At 41.7% G+C, this 19,951-nt stretch overlaps 2 protein-coding genes across 4 annotated transcripts in view; one reads left to right on the top strand and one right to left on the bottom strand.

Annotated features, from left to right (window-relative positions):
- Nucleotides 1–2,416, bottom strand: part of sypl2a (synaptophysin-like 2a) — a 28,211-nt gene extending 25,795 nt beyond the window's left edge. The window contains exons 1-2 of the mRNA XM_033627257.2: nt 2,028–2,416; nt 1,745–1,819 (exon numbers count right to left, since the gene is read on the bottom strand). Of these exons, the coding sequence (XP_033483148.1) occupies nt 1,745–1,819; nt 2,028–2,042 (90 nt within the window). The 5' untranslated portion in view covers nt 2,043–2,416. The remainder of the gene's footprint in view (nt 1–1,744; nt 1,820–2,027) is intronic.
- A 5,678-nt stretch (nt 2,417–8,094) lies between these two features.
- On the top strand, nt 8,095–19,513 carry zc3h11a (zinc finger CCCH-type containing 11A). Of its 3 annotated transcripts, XM_033626597.2 has the most exons (18): nt 8,095–8,203; nt 8,563–8,639; nt 9,811–9,882; nt 10,398–10,522; nt 10,637–10,756; nt 11,363–11,486; nt 11,598–11,780; nt 11,883–11,936; nt 12,814–12,987; nt 13,602–13,679; nt 13,786–13,884; nt 14,116–14,175; nt 14,273–14,797; nt 15,472–15,539; nt 15,627–16,209; nt 16,719–16,879; nt 17,333–17,535; nt 18,206–19,513. In XM_033626597.2, exons 4-18 carry the CDS (start codon nt 10,469–10,471, stop codon nt 18,402–18,404), a joined length of 2,685 nt encoding a protein of 894 aa, XP_033482488.2. In that variant the 5' UTR covers nt 8,095–8,203; nt 8,563–8,639; nt 9,811–9,882; nt 10,398–10,468; the 3' UTR covers nt 18,405–19,513. The 3 variants fall into 3 exon arrangements, with proteins under 3 accessions (XP_033482488.2, XP_033482489.2, XP_033482484.2); XM_033626598.2 differs by lacking the exon at nt 8,563–8,639 and having other exon boundaries at nt 8,099–8,203; XM_033626593.2 differs by lacking the exons at nt 8,095–8,203; nt 8,563–8,639 and having other exon boundaries at nt 9,748–9,882.
- The last annotated feature ends 438 nt before the right edge of the window (nt 19,514–19,951 follow it).

Genomic DNA, 19,951 nt, shown 5'->3' with positions numbered 1-19,951 from the left:
TCATATGCAAGGCAATAAGCCAAATGTAAAGTATTATCAGCACTAAAAAATATTCTGCTGGTTTTATTATTTTATTGATAACTACACTGTACTCATTGAGTTAATAGACCTTTTTCATGTAAGACTTTTTGACATGTCATAGCAGGAAAAGCACAAGTGTATTTTATATGGTAAATCATGTTCACATTGCCCTGAGGGGAGGTCCACTGTGCATACTGGCTTACTGGAATAGCTGACTTGGACACTTAACAGAACAGAGCCATCGTTAACATTATCAATTACACCTGTGCATTTAATGCTCTGACAAGTCAAAATGTCTGCTGTGATAAAAATCGGTTGCTGAAATCTTTGAACATAGCAGTGTTGCTAAAAAGAAGTCAGATGGGCGAGAGACACAAGCAGTTAAATGATTAGATAGGCTGTAAGCAAACACCCCAGGTTACGCAAACCTATTTGCAAGAGTAAACAAAGGCAAACAGTCAATTGTATTACCCATACAGACCAACATTTTGTTTCAAATTTACTTTTTGGAAATGCATTGGTTCTCCAGCTTCCTTCCACAGCCCAAAGACATGCAGGTTAACTGGAGACTGAATTGCCAGTAGATGTAAACGGGAGCATGAATGGTTGTCTGTCTCTATGTGTCAGCCCTGTGATAGTCTGGTGACCTGTCCAGGGTGTACCCCACCTCTTGCCCAATGACAGCTGAGATTGGCTTAATGTTGAATGTATTGTGGTTAGACATACAGAGTGTTTTTCAATAACGTTTGGTGGTGAAATAGAAAGCCAGGCTTTTTAACTCATGCTCCTGGAGTAAAACTTTTCTTCACAGCAGCAGATAATACCTGCTCTATGTTAATTACCAACAGGACCTGCTTCACAGGCACACGCCTTAAATACACACAGCACTGCCTACTGTATCGGGGCAGTTAGCACAGTTGTCTGCATCAACCAGAAATACAGAGCACTACGAGTATTAGCAGTCACATTAGAGGGGGCATGCCTGGACCGTTTTCTTTTTTTAGTATAGGGTGCATTCAAATTACTCATTATGAAGTCAATCGCACAGCCTCTCAGGGTAGTGATATTTCAGGCATGCTCTACTGAGCAGCAGCACATATATCCAAGCTATTTGATTCTCAACAGATGGTATGCATCACAACAGCCACATAGAGCTGGTTCACAGGTTCTGTAACAACACATGGTATCGACATCACTACTGTTACATGCACCAACTATTAACTTAGGTAGACCATTTCAATACAGAAGTCACAATATTCTGGTATTTCCTGGTAATTGTTTCAGCCTCCAATTTAGTCCACAGCTGTGAGTGATCAAGTGCACTATGGAAAGAGTCTAAAGTGTTTACCACAGAACGTTGATTTCTTCATTTAGGTTAATATTTCACTTGTGAAATGAGTAGCTACATGTTTTGTAGAAGCACAAACCTTAGCATAATTCAACTCAGAGAAAAAAAGACTCCTAGGTTACACATCAATAAAGCAGAAAGAGGGTAACCTGCAACAGTTGTCCAAAGCTTTTACAGCTTTTACACTTTAGTCTGTGCACTGCAACACCGACACTTCAGGTCTAGTACAAGGAATGAGTGGAATGGACTATTAGAAAAAAATCAACATCACGAGAATCAAATGAGAGGAATGCAGAGTATATATGGTGGTTAAACACAGATAAGAATACCTTGCAACTATTATTTAGAGACATTCTGAGGTACTTTTTGACTTACCCATTCTAGGACACGAATGAATCCAAGAGGTTCTTTCAAGGGTCCCAGGTCCAGAGAAAATCCGGACATCATTTTCTGTGGACGTACAATGACACAGATAGTGGCTATAATATAGTTAGCCAGTTGTAAACGGATTGTCGTTCACATTAGCACCCAAAGAACTGGCTATCGTTACCTGTTTGTCACCTTGCAGCTAACTGGCCCTGCCCTTGTTAGCAAATCCCCGCTAGCGACATGCTAAAGCTAACTCATGTCAACCTGGGTATTCAGCTAATTCACCCACCTGAGCAGTGTCCATTGAGACGTGCAACAAGTAGAAAGCAGTTTGTGTTTCACTCCTAAAGTGTTCAGTATCGTTACGAAGCTATCTTAAAGTTACTCAGTTTGCATTCGAGTAGTGGCAAGCGATACAACAGCTACTGACTCTCAGCAGGCGGCAGAGAAACAGCCAGGCACGCAACTGATAAGACTGGTGTCAAACTCTGTACAACGAAACTGTTGTCATACTGACCAAAATAAAATAGACGCTATTTCCGGTTCTTACTTTTCAAAATAATGAACAAAATAATGTAATACAAGCTTATTACACATCTATGAATTCAAGTACATGAACCACTTGTTAGCATAGTTGTCCAATATAAGCCACAGAAATTAGTTACGGGATTTTCTCCATCTGAAATGAACAACAGAGCTAGGGGCGTTTCTAGAATTTAAGGACATAGGGGGCTTAGCCAGGTCCTCTGTAGGAGGGTCCTCCTCCAGCATTTTCTTTTTTTTTTTTTCTTTTTTGATGAACAAGCTCTATTTTGATGCTTTTTTAAAAAAAAAAATAAAAAAAATGCGCTCTCACATATGATCTACCCTTAAAAAATTCCCCAAGATTAATTATGAATTGTGATTTTAAAAACTTTAGTAGTAATTAGTAATTAGTATTGAGTAGAAACAGAATACTTTGCAATTGCCATCATCAAATTTTAGAGGGTTCCGAGGTACTTGTACTTGAGTATTTACATTTTATGCTACTTTATACCTATACTCCACTACATCTCAGAGGGAAATATTGTACTTTTTACTCCACTACATTTATTTGTCTACTTCAGTTCATTTGAAAAATCATATTGAAAATACAAAATATAATCAACTTTTATTCAAGGTATTATTTAAGGTTAAACTATCAGCTCTCTCTATGTGTGTATACATCTTGTTACAATACAATGTTCTCTTGAGGAACTTTTGGTCAAGAAGTTCTCAAGGATGCTACTTGATGTGCTCCACCCACCTGAACACCTCTGCAGATGGAGTATCTCTCCTCATGGCAGCAGCACTGCCCAATGGCAGTGGCCCCCCAGTTCATTCAAATAAACACAAGAAGTTTGTGCTTTAGAGAAAGGATCAGCACTCAATGAACAACCTCCTAAGCCATATGATAAGCTATTATGGCAAGGCTTAACTATACAGACCAGTGAGCAGTGATAACTAACATGCCTTTGGGGTCATCAGGTGGGAACCTCTTTTCACCAGTGTTTCATCTTGTTGGTCCCACGACACCTCCAGGAGGCTAGATAGTGATCTCTGGCGTTCCAGAGACCCTCCCCTAATGCCAGGTCTCACTGCTCCCCGCACCAACCCAACAACCTCCTTTACCTTACCTACACATGGCTTTCTCAGCCCAAACAGCACTGCCACCTTCAACAAACCCAGGCTCCGTTTATGTGAGCTCCAGGTAGAAGCAATGCTGATACTGCCTTTCCTAGCACATTCACCATACATTTCACACGCTACATAGCATAACTCCGATATAAGCTAAAGTTAAAGTAGATAGAGAAGATAAACTCACAGGATCAGCAAACACACTCACCTTGCAGCATGGTCTCAAACAAAAGGGATTCAAATAGGCCACTCCCACACTTAAATAACCTTCCTCTTCCTGGATTTTCTCCTGAGAGGACTGATTGGTGGATCTATCCACCTGATCTCAAGGAGTTATGTACCCTGCTTAGTAGTTCCCCCTGCTGGCCCCCAACTGACATTGTTCCTCCTCATCCAAATCCACTGACTAGCTCGAGCTGCTTCATCTGACATTTCCTTCACTGTCTTCCTCAAACTCTGTCCCTGCACTCCGAGTTCCCCCAGGAGCAAGACAGCTGATCTTGCTGTGAATCCCCTACACCCCACTTCCACTGGACTGAACCTTCTGAATTTACCTGTCTTCATTTCCCTTCGATGCCTACAGCTAAACTTTTCAACACCTGGTTATGTCGCCATGTACATCGGCCTTGTGACAAGCTAACTTTACAGCCTGACAAAATATGCTTTAAGGTTGCAGTACCTGAACGCAATGGGCATGATGGGTCCCCATTTACCCACAGTTTTAGGTTCTGGGGGGTTAGTAAAACGTGGTATGTAGCCCCTACCAGGAATCTAATACGATTCTCCTCCATACTCCACAGGTCCGTCCAACTAAGCTTCCTCTTCTCTACGCTTTCCCAATTCAACCACTGTCCCTGCTTAGCCTGGGCCACTACCTTTGCACCCCTTAATATCTCCGCCTGTCTACATATCTGTTCCACAACCAGCTTTCTTTTATCTGAGACTGCTTGAGACTGGCCAAACTCAACATTACCTACAATCTCTGCATGCCTAAAGGTGCTGACACACCAAACCGACATCAAAGAACTAGCGACAACGAAAGCCAACTGTTGCGTTGTCTATGTCGCCTCACGTTGCCTCACGTCGCCCTGTGCCACTTGCATTTGAACACACTACAAAGACTACATCCGATGGCTAGGTAGCACGTACGTTCTGCGCCTGTGTGAGAGAAAATAACGCAAAAAGGGAAACCGGAAGTCCTAGAAATGCATGAGATAAACAAAGTAGCGGAGTGAGAGAGTGGTACATCCTGTCAGCCGAGGGGTTTCCTATCTGTGCAGCCAAGCACTGCAGCACCTCCACAGACTATTACATCCAGACGGTCCTGGTGTCTCCTCCACAGGCTCCACTTCACTCAGCTGTCTGACAAACCCGCTTCTTCTTCCCACTTTACCCTGAATAACAAACCAGGGCTCGGTGCTCCGGTTGGATCCAAACGGAGAGCCGGGGCTAGCTGGGAGGCTAGCGGAAGCTAACTGGCTGTGCTTCCCTCTGGTCATGCTGCAGCTATTCAGGTTAAAGTGGAAGAAGCAGCGGGTCTGTAGGGTCACTACAGGCAGATTCACTCGCTACAGGGGCAAGGAAATAAAACCTGAACAGCCAATCAGAGTGATCTCTCTCACCAACAAGCTCCGCCGCCAATTCAACATGCTCAATCGGCTGAAAAGCCGCCGACGCCGAAGTGCCGACGGTGCGGGACACACCACAAAAACTAGGGCGACAGACACTCACTGACGGCCCGACTTTGACCGATGGCCAACCGTTGGCTTGGTGTGTCAGGGCCTTAAGAGCTGCCTCTGCCTCCTGAACTGCCAATCTTGGGTTCCATTTCCTCCCCTTGGTTGGATTTGGAGCTACACTCCTAACTACCACGTCCTTACTCCCAGAAAACAAGAGCTCTGTCCTGACCTAGGTTCATTTAAATGCCTCTGTTAAACTAGATACTGGCAGCTGAAGTATCCCTTTTCCATACAATGCAACACTACTTAGGCACCTGGCAGCGCCCAACCATGGTTGGTTGCATGGCATGGTGTATTTTCCAGTAGGAAAATGTACCATGCCACACTGCAGAAACTGTGCAGGAATGGCCCGAGGAACATGACTAAAAGCTAAAGGCATCGACTTGGCTACGCCTAATCCACGGTTGGACCTCCCTGGATCGGACTTGTCTCTGACATGTCAAGGCATGGACACATGACCTCTGGAAGGTGCCCTGTGGTGTCCGGCACTGGGGTGCTGGCTTTGGATCATTTGAGACCTGTCAGTTGTGAGGTGGGGTACCAGCACTTCCCAAGATGCTCAATCAGATTGGGGTGAAGGAGATTTGGAGGCCAGGAAGATCCCTTGAGATGTTTGTCATGTTCCTCAGGCCATTCCTGAGCAGTTTTTGTGGTGTGGCATGGCACATTTTTCTGCTGGGGGGGCCACTGTCACCAGGGAATATCGTTGCCATGAGGGGGGGATACTTAGCCCACAGCGGTGTTTGGGTGGGTGGAGGGCATCAAGTGGCATCCACATGAATACCATGACCAAAGGTCTCCCAGCAGAACATTGCACTGTAACAAAATGATCAATGTTACTGAGAATTAACATCATATTATGCATGCATATTCTTATCATGATGGTCCACCAGCAGATGGAGACATGAAATACAATACTTTCCAGTGTATGTAATATTCATTTGTTGTGCAAATTAAGAAAAAGCATGTTGGCCAGGTTTAATAGCTCATTTTAAAGCCAATATTGGCTGATACCAATGACGTGCCAGTATTATTGTACATCCCTATTTCTGATCAAGTCAAGTCAAAATTTATTATAGCCCAAAATCACAAAAAATGCCTCAATGGGCTGTAGCCTACATAAAAACACATAAGCAAATTACAAATAACACAACAAATAAAATACATAAAAACAAGTGAAATGACTATGTAGAACAAAATAAACAAACAAAACAAAATGAAAACAAAGCAAAAAAAAAACCAAAACATTGGCACTTGTATATATGTTAAAGGCAGATGCAAAAAGGTGTGTTTTGAGTTTACTTTTGAAGGAATCGACTGTGTTGGCTTCACGGATTTGAATGGTAAGGCGGTTGCAGAGGAGAGGGGCTCGGTATGAGAAGGATCTACCACCTGCTGATGATTTATTAATTTTGGGGTTGGATAGGAGACCAACATTATGGGATCGTGGAGGCCTGATTGATAAACGTGGAGTAAGTAGAGATGATAAGTAGGATGGTGCAAGTCCGTGTAATATTTTATAAGATAAAAGCAGAATCTTGAAGTCCGATCTAGTGTGTACAGAGAGCCAGTGTAATGAAATAGGAACAGGGGTGATATGGTAAAATTTTCTGGTTCTGGTTAATATCCTGGCAGCACTATTCTGAACGAGTTGTAGTTTCCTAATGGTTGAATTTGGTAAGCCAGAGAAAAGTGTATTGAAATAATCTAATCGGGATGAGACAAAAGCGTGAAGCAGTGTTTCTGCATTAGTCATGGAGAGAATGGGACGAATCTTGACAATATTACGTACGTACATTATGATCGATATTATATTTTTTTCCAGGGGCTTTAATGCATTAACATAAAGACAGATTATTAGACCAGGGGCTTTTTGTTTCATTATTAGGCATATTCTTATTTTTGAAGAATTCATGTAGCCTATATATAAAAACAGAAAAAAAACTCTGTAGCTACATGTGGCAAGTGTGTCAAAGTAAAGCACATCTTTGATAAAAAATTAAAAAGAAAGGCAGAAAACTAATTATGAAATTCACAGGCAAGCAGTAAGCAAGACATTATGTGGGACATTTTTTTTGTTATTGTGACAGAGGTACGACTGTTATTGAAGGTATCATAATCACTGGAATAGAAAGTTTGGTTTTGTTTGCATCTCTTCTGTCTAAGTAGGTAGTGGCATAACTAAATTAAAATTTGAATGAATTTAGTTGGTTGAAAGAGTGAACCTCTAAAAAAGGAAAGGGAAAGAAAGCCTATTGTAAACAAACAAACAGACAAAACAAAACTAAGATGTAAATGTAAATATTTCTATAGCCTTTTTATTTTTGCAGCATAAATGAAACTGGCCTGACCTGACTTGACTCCATCTACGGCATAAATACAAAATGTTTATATGTTTTCTAAATGATACAAATCATTTAGGCATTGAGGCTTCCACTTACCACATACAAGTGAACTACACATTACTCCAAATCCCGTAAAGGTGGCATTCAGGCACATCAGCCACATAACATAGGAGCTCACACTGCTCCCTTGTGGAAATAATATTTATTGCACCGTGAATGGAATTAACGCGGTCGAGCTGTCGCATTTAATTCATATTAATTCATTTACTTAATTGAACCAACACTCAGAGAAGCCAGTGGTGGAAGAAGTATTCATAAACTCTTCCACTGAACATCCACTTGTGTGAATGCATCAAGTTTTGTCAGCACAATAACATAGAGTATGTAAGTAAGGACATCGTGCCATATCTTTGGATTGTTGATGCAGAAGTATTGAGTATAATTTCGTAGTTGGTCGACGTAAACTAAAAAGTACAATATTTCACTCCGAATTGCGCGAAAAAATACACATCATGGCAGCAGTTAATCCCAGCACAGTAAAGTCGTCGAATTAACAGTCTTTCCGCTGTACCTGAACGCAGCATACTGTGTGGCCCACCCTCCTAGTTTTCACTCCATATCCGCCATTTTGCTGTGGTTTTAGTACGGCAGCGACAGTCAACGAACCGGGACGAGGTCTTTCCTACATTTTACAACTTTTTAAAATATTTTTAAACCCGAAACTGGTAATAAACACCGTACACTTTGTTGACATAATATATTTGCTGTTATATTGTAGTGTTTAAATATGATAAATATCAGCACCACGATTGCGAAACAACCAGCCGCCTCACAACAAATAGCTAGCGTTAGCTAACGTTTACTGAACGCTAACGAGAAGGTCGCGAGGAATTGGTGGTTTAGGTAGGCCTCTGCTTGTAGCATAAGCTAAAACAACCCTAAACTTCCCTAGCACAATATCGCAAGTGGTAGCCAAGCTAACAAAAAGAAACAGCCGAAGCCACGCTATTGAACTATCTAATTTTTTGCCGATCTCTATAACGTAACAATCATAGATATTTTGTTTTTATCTCTACGATTATAGTAGTGTCTTTCCATCACTGCCGGGAATTGGTCGTAGTTTGTTCCAGCTAGCTCTGGGCTACTTTTTAATATTCAACAGTAAGTATCTGATTGTTTTCTTGTCTGTCTTGGTTTTTAAGCTTTGACTACACATCTTGAACCAACACTGAAGGTGACCTGTGACGTATGTTATTTGCCGACTGGTTAGCTGTCTCAGTGGTTTCTGTCCGTAATTTAACTTAAGATCTCACACTTCTGTGGCTCCAGGAAAAGTGTTTCTTTTACTTGCAATGCAAGTTAGAAACTTTCTGAATCCTTATTGTTATTCTGTTAATGTGTCTTCAGTGTAAGTGTTCTGTTGCTTCTGTAGACCATATTTTCCCGTTCCTTAAAATGGAAGCCAGTGTTGTTCTTAAGGCTGATCATCAGTGTCAAAGGAGGGCCTCCATGTCTTGGGGAAGTAAACAACCCAGGCCTGGACTCCTTAAAATTGCACAATTAATTCTTCTTTATTCTGGATTAGATACTTGAAATATGTAAACATGGGTAGATAATGTAGTGCAGTAACAGTGAGTCTGTCCACTGACATGGACTCCTGTTATAACGAAATTCCACTTTGCTTTGGAGTCTTTATTGAGGGCATATCTGTCTCAATGTACCCTGTGTGGAAATGTCCATCTGTCTCCTCTGTATTTGTGCACAACTGTCTCTCTGTTAATAACACCCTTTTCAGTTCCCTGGGGAGTGTTTTTGATTGATTTTGTAGGTTTTAAACCATCCTCTTGGCCCTTTGTGGGAATCCCTGGATAAGGATAGCTTGCCCCCCCCTCATGAGCATACATTGCCAGAAGATTTTTTTTTCCCCGCTTCAGCATTGGCTGAAAATCTCAACAGGCTTGAAAATCCTGGCAAATTTTTTTCTACTGCCACCACCCAAATCTCACCAAGTGTGCAAAATGTCCAAGTCCAAGAAGAAGCTGAGGATTTTTTTCACCTACCATCCATCCCTTTTTTTTGCCACATCAATCAAAGCAATTTTGGATCTATTTTTCTTTCCTGGCTGTTCATGTTCCCCTATTTCTTTCATTCATTTATTAATAAAAAATAATAAAAAAATCCCCAAAGGACTCTATTGAATCCACCACCAGTAATGTTTAGCAGTCTGGCGGAGATAAAGATGTCTCAGAAAAGAGATGTCATAGGAAGACGAGTGTCTCTGGGCGACCCACCCCCCTTTACCTCTTAACTCATGGATCAAGTGTTCCTTCAGGACTCCATACCACCCCGGAGACACCCTACCAGCAGTGCACTCAAGAGGGAGACAACTTCTCAGCCCCCTCAGGTAAAGGTGGCACCACGCTTAAAAAAAAGACAATTTTAAAATTTATATTTAATTCTCAGAAAAACATCACTGATTGGTCAACAGGTCACATCGTTTTCCTATCCTATCCTATCAAACATTTGTGGACATTTCTTAACAGCACCATGGTTGAATTGAGTTCAAATTTACACAAGGCTATTCAATCAGAAGTGCACTGCTGCCTTAAGATGACTGCGCTTTCCCTCTCTCCCTAGCCCCAGTTTTACACCTTGTAGTCATTGTTTTTCCAAAGACTTTTTCATTGATAGGTTGTGTGAAACCTAAAATGTTAGGTTACTGATGATATTGTACCTAATTCTAGTAAGATTCCTTAATGTACAAGTTGGAGCAAGTTATTCTATTTTGTATGGAGAAATTACTGCATCTACTCTTCCTGGTATTAGTTTTACATGTGCAGACATGTTCATGAATTGATGCAATAGAGGAGGATTTCTGTTTTTGATGTGTTGCTGTGTTATGTCCTGTTGGCCCTAAAGAGAACCAGCTGCTGGGTTTGAAGGTCGTAACCTCACCACCTCTGCCACTCCAGAGGCATACCAGCATTACTATGACCAACAATGGAGATGACTGCTACTTCTTTTACTATTCCACCTGCACTAAAGTAAGCAAAGTTTCAGCACAAAGCTCACATATACTCACACATGGTGTAACCAGTTGACATGACTGGTGACCAGAAAGAAAAGTGGGGTTTAACTGTGTTTCATTTGTCATGCAGGGAGACAGCTGCCCATTCAGACACTGTGAAGCAGCTATGGGCAGTGAGACTGTCTGCAACCTCTGGCAGGAGGGACGCTGCTTCCGTGCTATCTGCAAGTTTCGCCACATGGAGATCACAGTAAGCAAGATTTAAATATAATTTTTCAATTGGAGAAGGCTCAGAAATATCTCCTTCAAGCTTTGCCCACTCGAGGCTGCGTGTGTCTTGATTGGCCATTAACGAAGGATAGAAAATGTCTCCTGTAAACCTGGGCCAGGAGCTCAACTCCTGCCCCTGGATCTGTTGGGAGGAACACTGAATGCACTATAAGGGCAATCACACAACAAGCCCATCAGTATACTACATTACAATAAACACAGTCCGTAAAAGACTCCCATTAATATTTACTTACATAAGCAGTTGTTAGTTAAAATGAGAATTGAAATGTCTGGTAAGCTTCATTTGTTAATTATACCCCATTTCAACTGCATGGTAAGACATGGCTCAGTTTCAAACACTTTTATGATTTTTCATCGGCAAAATTAGTGGATAGTATCTGCCGAGTTCAGTCATCATACCATATGTCGATAAGAGAAATAATAACATAATCAGTATGCAAGTGTGAAAACAGGATTAAGTCACTAAATCTTCATACAGTTTTTTTTACCCTCTTTTGAATTCAGTTGTGCTGTTGCATATATATGCAAAAGTTTATGGAGTTAAACTTATGTTTCATTGAAATAGAAAAAACGAAAGGAGATACCTTGTTATTGGGAGAACCAGCTGGCCGGCTGCCAGAAGCCACACTGTGCCTTCTTCCATGAAAGGCCCCGCTGCATTGACGGCGTCTTTGTCCCACCTGATAAAAGTAAGTGAACTTTTCTGAAGCAAACACACGTGAATTGAAATGAAGAGAGTTAAAGACAATTTCACACCCACATGTGAAAGACAGTAATGATAATCATTGCATGTCTACCAGGTCAAAGCAAGAATGAAGAACAGCCACATGAGGAACCAGCCCCCCCGCCACCTGCCCCTCTCCCCACTGCAGCCAATCCTCAGCTCAGGAGCGTCATCAAGACAGAAACTCAGGAGCCAGTACCCAGCCCCACCCACCCACCTGTGGTGATCAATCCAGCAGATGATGATGAGGATGAAGATGGTAAGAGGGATTTGATCTCAAAATTACTTCCTTTTTTAGTCCTCATCTCCCGACAGTATTTTTCCTGTGGTCTGTACCACTCACATGTCTTCTTGTTTCCAGATCAGTTCTCAGAGGAGGGAGATGTTGGCCCATCTCCGAGAAAACCCAAATCAGGTGAGACTGTGCTCAGAGACTATGGTTGCATTCACATGATTACTTTTTCGTTTAAAATCACTTAACTATTGCTGTGGTTACACCCAATGTCCACATTAATCTGCTGTTTGGAACCCCTAAACGGAGAACTTAAAAAAAACCTGCCGACTGCGTTTTAGTAATTTTAAAAAACTCAGGGGTTAAGTTTAGTCTAGATGGGCAAAAACAGAGACTTTTGGAAACAATGACTCAGACACCCACATTTGCTCTCTGATTGAGTTTTATCAGTCACATCATGTCAGTCCAAAACAGCAGAACTAGGCCAACATGCCATTTGTGATGGTAACCTTACTCCTTTCCCATTGTCATGGCTTCCACTGCTGACCCATACTGCTCCCAGTATGGGTCAGATATGTTGCCATATTTGCTTTGTAACAACTTCCAGTCTATATTCTGCATCCTTGACAGCCTTATACTCATGTTACTTTCAGTAACAGTTCCACTTTATCGTCGGTACAAGCAAAGGAAACCCTGGTCCTACTTTTTGCGATCTCCATGTATGTTCTGTAACTAAGCAACCAGCTGCAGAGTAGACCGCCTGCTTCCTGTTTACACCAGAAAGCGCATGCCCAATGTTTGTGAATGGTCATGTGATATGTGTTTTAAGACGTATTGGTATGGATTGAGATTATTTCTGAAACTGTGCTAAAATGCTTCTCTATATGGAGATTGTTTTTGTTTTAAAACATTTTAAAATGAAAATATTAGTGTGGATGTGGCTTAAATTTTGCAGACATAAGTGGGCATAATTTGCACCCAGAGCTGTACTACTGCCAAATCCTTTGTGGCCTTTATGGAATGATGGTGTTTTTATGGTGTGTAATGTGTGTCTTGACAGATGACTCACTGAACTTTGGAGTAAGCACCCTGGAGGAGATCCGGCTGAGGAAGGCGCTAAAGGCCAGCATGAAGAGAGCTGGTTACCCCATCCACAGTCCTGATACCTCGACCAATGGAGAGAAAGAAAACATCCAGTCATTATTTCGACCACCCCTCTACGAAGCGAGAGATGGTAAAGAAACAACAACACAAAACAAGTTTGATTGAGATCCTACCTAAATACTAATTTCATAATGTATCTTATGGTGGAATATGATTTTAAGGAATTGTGTGATGAATTTGCTCAACAGGGACACATAAATACATTGTGTGATCAGCTTAAAGAAATATCAGAGCCTGCCTTGGGTCTTAATAAAAATAAATCCAGGAAACTACATGCTAGCTTGACAGTTAGCTTGACTGCTGTTGCTATTGTACAGTAGCAATGCACTGTTTGGATAAAACAATGACTGGAATATTGATATTGACAGATAAAATAGACATAATAATTGGCAGTGATTCGCTTAAGGCCTTATGCACTGAAATATACTGCTCATGGTTGCTTTGAAGCAGCGTCTTACTTGGCTCTGTCTCTCATGTGATGATGAAATGAAACATGGATTTTCCATGCTAAGATATCTGGTCTGGATACCCACCTTTTGAAAACTAAAAATAAATGTTTATATTTAACCACAAAAAAACAATTCAAATTAACTAATTGAACACTAACTGTTTCTTTCAATCCCAACGAGAAGTAAAATCATTATTACCCGGTTCTCAACCAGCGTGGTCCTTCTTTTAACCTAGGTCCACTAGTGTTTGAAGAAACTGCAAGACCAAGAGGCAGTTTGGCTGAAAGACTTGGAAGGAAGATACCCGCCACTGGTAAATTTTCACTCTTGTTAAACCTTATCAGCAAATTTAGTGCTAGTGCTAATAATGATTGTCTTAATTGCACCAATTAGAAGCTCATGACTTGTCCTTGCTGTAGATGTGATAAGTGGAGAAGGTTTTCCACTGAGGAGGGGTCTGGCTGGGCGTCTGGGCAGAGTTGTGGGTGAGGACGATCCATTAATGCCCCCTCAGAAAGGTGAGCATTAGAACACTTTAAAAAAAACTAGTAAATTATTATTCACTCAACATCACATGTAGCATTTTCCTCTAAATCATGCTGATAATAGTTGATCTTAAGGTGGTAAGAGCACCGATGTGACTATGATATGTGTCTAAAACAGGCTGTTGTTTTGATGGAGTTTATAATTTAAAAAGTCCAGAATGAAAAATGTGTCGTTAAAATCTCTCTTTTCTTTTGCTTTTACAGCCTTGAAGCCTATTAAAGATAGACTTGGATTGCCTAGGTCTTTTACACCCACTCCATCAGGTAAGAAGTAATTGACATTGTCCATTATTTTGTCTGGGAAGATATTTATCACGCTCTTTCATTAAACACTGTTTATTGTTGTCAACTTTCCCAACAGCTGAGACCAACATGGAGTCAAAGAAAGCTCCGGAGCAGATACGCATCAAAACTCTGGAGGAGATCAGACAGGAGAAGGCAGCAAAGTCTCAGCATCAGAGCCAGAAAGATGTTCCCACAGTCGTAGCTCCTGAAACAAACAACAAAACCCAAATCACAAAGGCTGTCAAGCGAGCCATCACCATCAAAGAGGTCTCCATTGATCACGTTAAGACGTTCTCAGAGATCCTTCATGCCAAGAAAAAAAGGCAGGAGGAGCAGGAACAAAAGCCCAGTGCTAAGAAGGCCAAGCACACTGTGGAGAAAGCTCCGGGCAAGGGAGAGTCTGACACAGCAGGTCCAGATCCTGAGGCTTCAAACATAGGGGAGGTTAAAGTAAAGACTCTGGAGGAGATTCGCAGAGAGAAGGCAGCAAAGATTCAGGCCCAGCAGGCCCTGAAGGCTGAAAACAAGAAGAGTTCTGATAATGAGGAGAACAGTGTTAAGAAGCCTCGCTTACTGCGCATCAAGAAACCTGCTTCCCAAAGTAAGACAGCACCTACATTTTTTTAGGGTTGTTCCCTGTGTGTTAACACAAGGAATGTATATAGAATTGTTGTTAATCCTGCTGTTGTAAATGTCATTCAAATTGAATTGATTTTCGGTAGTGTTGTCACAATACCAAAATCTTTGTTTCGGTACCAATACGAATGTGGATACTTTTCGATACTCTTCGGTACTTTTCCTAAGGAAAAGTCCTTTTGGATACAGACCTTTAGAGCAATAAATAGTAGGGGTGTAACGGTACCAAAAAAATCATGGTTCGGTAAGTACCTCGGTACGGACGTCACGGTTTGGTAACTCAATGTCCCACCAAGTTTGTGTTGTCTCGTGTTGTCTCCCTTTGCGAGGCAGACTTTCTCGTGTCTTTTTTCATGTGCGCCAGCTGCGAATGTTGATACAGGTGTTGTCATACACACCACTTGTGCAATCTGTGTTCCAATAGGAACAGGAAAAGGTGTTTGTGTGCATAATTGAGTAAAATAAATTAACTAAATTAATGAATTGAATCAATTTCAAAGTACTGGTATTTTCCAAATGCAGTATAGTACCGTTTGGAATACTCTAGTACCGCGGTGCTATTTTAGTACCGGTATACCGTGCAGCACTAATTTTCGGATCTTCATCTTACATGCCATGTTTGAAATTATTGAACTGCAGGCAACGTCACAGACGGAGGTAAGCCACAGAGGAGCACAGAGACGGAGAAGCCACTGAAAACTACTGAGGTACAGTCTGTAAGATACTATAGTACTGGCTGTGATTGCTTGTTATTCTGTTGACTCTGTGATGGTAATTTTCCTGTATCTTTCTAGACCAGTGCTGCCACCAGTAATAATGTCAAGGTCAAGACCTTTGAGGAGATCATGCGGGAGAAACGCCTTCGCAAACAGGAAATGGAGGAGCAGGCCATGGGCTCAGCTGAAGAAGAGCCTTCTGAGAAACAGACCAGCGGAGGAGCCCTGAAGAGGAAGGCTCCTGCTAAAATCAGTCTTACATGCCTGGGCTCGTCATCGCCTTCCTCCACCACTCTGGCCCCTGACTCTACGCCTTCCACCCAAAAGCTTTCTGTTGGAAAACTGATCCCCCTCAAAACTAAGGCTGCTTCACCTCTGAACAACACTACTTCTGGTACAAGAGGTGCTGCTGTTAGAGCTGTGACCTCAGTCCCTGTGAAGCTGTGCTCCTCTTCTCTGGATGTTGAGCCAGAGTCTGACTCACAGAGCCCCAGCAGCTCCAGGGAGGTCCCAGACAAAAACACAAGGAATTCCATTGCACTGTCACCAGACAAGCAGGCCAGAGCAGCTCCTCAGGTTCCCGGTGCAGAGGCCCTTACTTCTGATAAAACACTGAACAATAATCAGAAGAAATCCCCAGAACCCACTGCAGACACCAAAGGTATTGCACCTTTCACTGTCATACATACTTCATTTTGCATACCACACTCCCACATGTGGCATAGTAAGTGACGTATCTTAAGACCAACATCGTGGATTCAAAGAGTTCTCATTTGACAGCTTTGATTCCTTTGTCCTTCCTCTCATCCTCCTAATCTCTCTCTCTCACATCCTCGCTGGGAGGAGCGAAGATGCGAGTGAGGGAAGAGAGGAGACACGGTAGCATTGCATAAAGTACCCCTTGTTATTGTTGGCTTACTGCATACACCTGATTTCAAATGTCATGTAAACATGAAACCCAGACCCTAGTAATTAGGGTAAAGGGTTTAGAGAAACCTGATTGTGTGGCCATGTATACACATAACTGGGCTTCAGACAGGGTTTGTCCAAAAGTGCATATGTGTAACAGATCCTCCACACAGGAAAGAAAGAAAAGCACAGGGTGCTCTGGCTTCATTGTTTCATTGTTTGTGCATTTGCTCATCATTAAAACTCTACTTCCTTTTTCAGTGAGGCCCAAGCTGAATGTGAAGCCTTCTGTCGTAAAGGTGAAACCAGGCCAGAAGAGGAAGGGAGCAGAACGATCTGCCGTTGCTGCTGTTAAACCTCTGAACACTACTTCCACAGCACTGAAAGAGCCACTGCAGGAGACAACACACACAGACAGACAGGTAGGTTGAGATGTTGGGCCAGTTATGGTGATCATATGTGCCAAGACCTTTTCAAATGTACCTATGGGGGCTTTCACATCGGAGGACCCAGGCATCGGACCAGGCAGCAGCCCTACTCAGGCACGGCAGGAATCAAATGTGCCTAATGTGGCATTTTTGTACACCTAGATTTGTGTAGTTTTTTGTATCTTTCACATTCTGTCTATGCATTTCCACTCAACATTTCCGTAACACAATGACATGTTTTGTTAAATTGATCAATGTGCCCATTTACACTGTTGGTTTTAATATATCTCACTCATGTCTTGGGTCCCTTTTTTATATTCTGCCTACAGTTAATTGAATTTAATCTTATCCTAAATTCAAAGAAAGAATATGCAGATAAAGTATGAAGGGGAGTCTAATTAATCTAATGCTGTTATTGACCTCTTGTAACTTTTGTTCCATTGTCAGGAGTTTCCGTCATCCAGTGCTGAGGCTCAGCTGAGCTCTGCTGTTCCCCGTAGTCCCAGCACCCTGCTGGACTCAGGCTCTAGCTCCAGCCCACTGAGAGAGGAGCTGCAGACTGTCCCTGTCTTCAAACAGAGTCTGAGCCAAGAAGCCAAGCAGACTGTCAACGTTGCTGCAGCCAGAGAGGCCTGTACAGTCCCCCAAAGGTAAAGGTTCACAGAGAGCTTCACTTTCACTTCAACTTAATAACATGAAAACTCACTTCTTGGTAATGTCAGATATCACAAAGTAAATATCTGTAAGCAGGTGTGGGGAATGATGTATTAATTACTGGCAAAGTTAAAGAAAACGAACTGTATAAAGAAATGTTACAGGACACCACCAGTATTTCATCCCTTTTCAAGTGAGAAGCAATCAGTCCAAACAGTGTTTCTTATAGAATATTAACCATTCAGATAACAAATCAAAAATTTTGCTCGGGTTCGGCCCACTTGACATGCTGCTGTGTTGTGCTATGGCCTATTCACGTATGTGACAACAGCGCCTGAATGCAACACAGGCTCCGCCCCATTGACTGTGTGCACAGTGCTGTGCTGTGGGTTCGGCCGGGCTCGGGTTGGGTTCAGTCAGAAAAATGTAATATAATGGTAGGGGAAACACTGAAATAAACATTTGGGCAAAATTTCCCCTAACCTTAACAAGTAATTGATATCGGTTCATGTTGCCATTTGTAAGGTAGCATAAATACACGACGCTCCTATTGCAAAGAATTAAAAAATTATGCTAACCTCAGAAAAAATACGCTTTGGCTGACACAGCCCCTAATACAGCATTGTCAGTTACTAAATTAATAACAAGCCTCTCTGTGCATTCCAGCTCAGTCCTGAAGTCTCCCACCCAGCCCAAGTCACGGAGACTGAGCGTAGCTGCGTCCCGCTCTACCTCCACCTCCGCTGTGGATGAATTTGAGGAGCTGATCAGCGAGTTCACCGATGACCATCTGGAGGGAGACGTTGACCCTGGCATTGGAGAGGATGACCTGCTGCAGGAACTGTCAGAGATGATTGACAGCTAAGGGCTCCATCAAGCACAATCAACTCCCCGCCCCAATGTCTCATCCACAGCCTTGTCTTGTTTACAAGAAGTGAAGACCATCACCCACTAACTATCATGGAGCGTTTAAAAAAAGACATTTTAAAATCATTTCTTAAACTTTAGGTTCACATTTGTTTTTCTTCTCTCCTTTTTCATTTCCTTGCCCATATGATCATCTGCTCAGCCCAAGGGTTATTTTGCAGGGCTCTGATTTTTTTCCACCTCTGTTCATGATCTTAGTCAAACTTTTCATGTTCTGAAAAGACAAAATGAAAAAAAGCTTTGGTGCTGGGAGATATTGTTAAGAAACCCATCAGTTTGTCAGGAAGACATTAAAACTTGGGAATGATGAATGTGTTATTTTAGAGAGAAGTCATATCTGTATACTGTGTATGCAAAGGGAAGAGCAAGCTGAGTAGATGAATAATGAATACTGCTGCACTTGTAGTAGCCTGCCCCCCAACTACTTGTTCAAGTTCAATGTTTTTGTTTTTATATGAGTGGATAATACTGGTGTTGCCCAGCTTGTTCCCAGATTATCACATTTAAATGTGTCAATTTTAATTTAATGATCGACAAAGCTCAGGTTAGAGCGTAAGAGGAAGCTAGAAACTTCATCAGTCATGTTACTGTTGGGATGGTTTTACCCATCAGGTGTATGTGGTTTGTAGATTTTCCACTCAGATGTTATGGAGTGCACCCTCTGCCAGTGGCTGTTCTTTAGTGTTTTTATAATGTCTGACTGAACTGTTCATGTTAAATTTTTTCTAAACTTTTTTTTTTTTTAATCAGTGGATATCTTTTGAAACAACTAGTCTGAGATGAACATCTAAGTGCTCTCTGGGCTTTGTTAGCGAACACCTCAGGGACTGTTTGTATGTTCTGAAAAACTATATTTTAATTCAACAACGACGTCTTTAGTTGTCTTCTTCTCTTTTGTGTTACTATTGGTTTATCAGTGTAATCTGAGCAAAGATCAACCTGTTTTGGTCTTAATATGTGTTTGCTCTGTCCTGACCCTTTCCCACATGCTTAATCTGCAAAGTGACTTGTAAATATTACTGTATAAATAAAAGGTGCTTTTAATGACCAGCTGGATCAATAATTGACTTATGATTTAATTGGCATCCAGGCAGTATTCGTGCAAGGATTGGGGATCAATATCAGGTGTAGGTGTTGTTACAAGAAAGGAATGTAAACAAGTAACTTATTTTTATTCAACCTAGCTTTTAACAAACATCACAGTTTATGAATGTTCACACAAAAAATGCAATGAACAGGGTGTCTGCAGGTCCTTAGAAGGTGTTGAGATGTCTTCAATTTTACAAACTTCAGGCCTTAAAAGTCATTAGTCTTAATTTGATTTTATAAGGTCTCAATTGCCATGGACATTTGTTCTAATTGCATTCATCTTAAAGCTATTTTTGTCAAAACTTCATGGTATTCTTTGTGAAAGTCCACATTTCAAAATTTTAAACTTAATACTCCACCTCATAGTCTTTTTACATTGTTCTTTAACTTACCTCC

This window comes from Epinephelus lanceolatus, chromosome 1 (assembly GCF_041903045.1).
Source record: "Epinephelus lanceolatus isolate andai-2023 chromosome 1, ASM4190304v1, whole genome shotgun sequence".
In the NCBI taxonomy this organism is placed as follows: domain Eukaryota; kingdom Metazoa; phylum Chordata; class Actinopteri; order Perciformes; family Serranidae; genus Epinephelus; species Epinephelus lanceolatus.
Note: the sequence above shows the minus strand (reverse complement) of the source record. Positions and strands in the feature narration are given on the sequence as shown.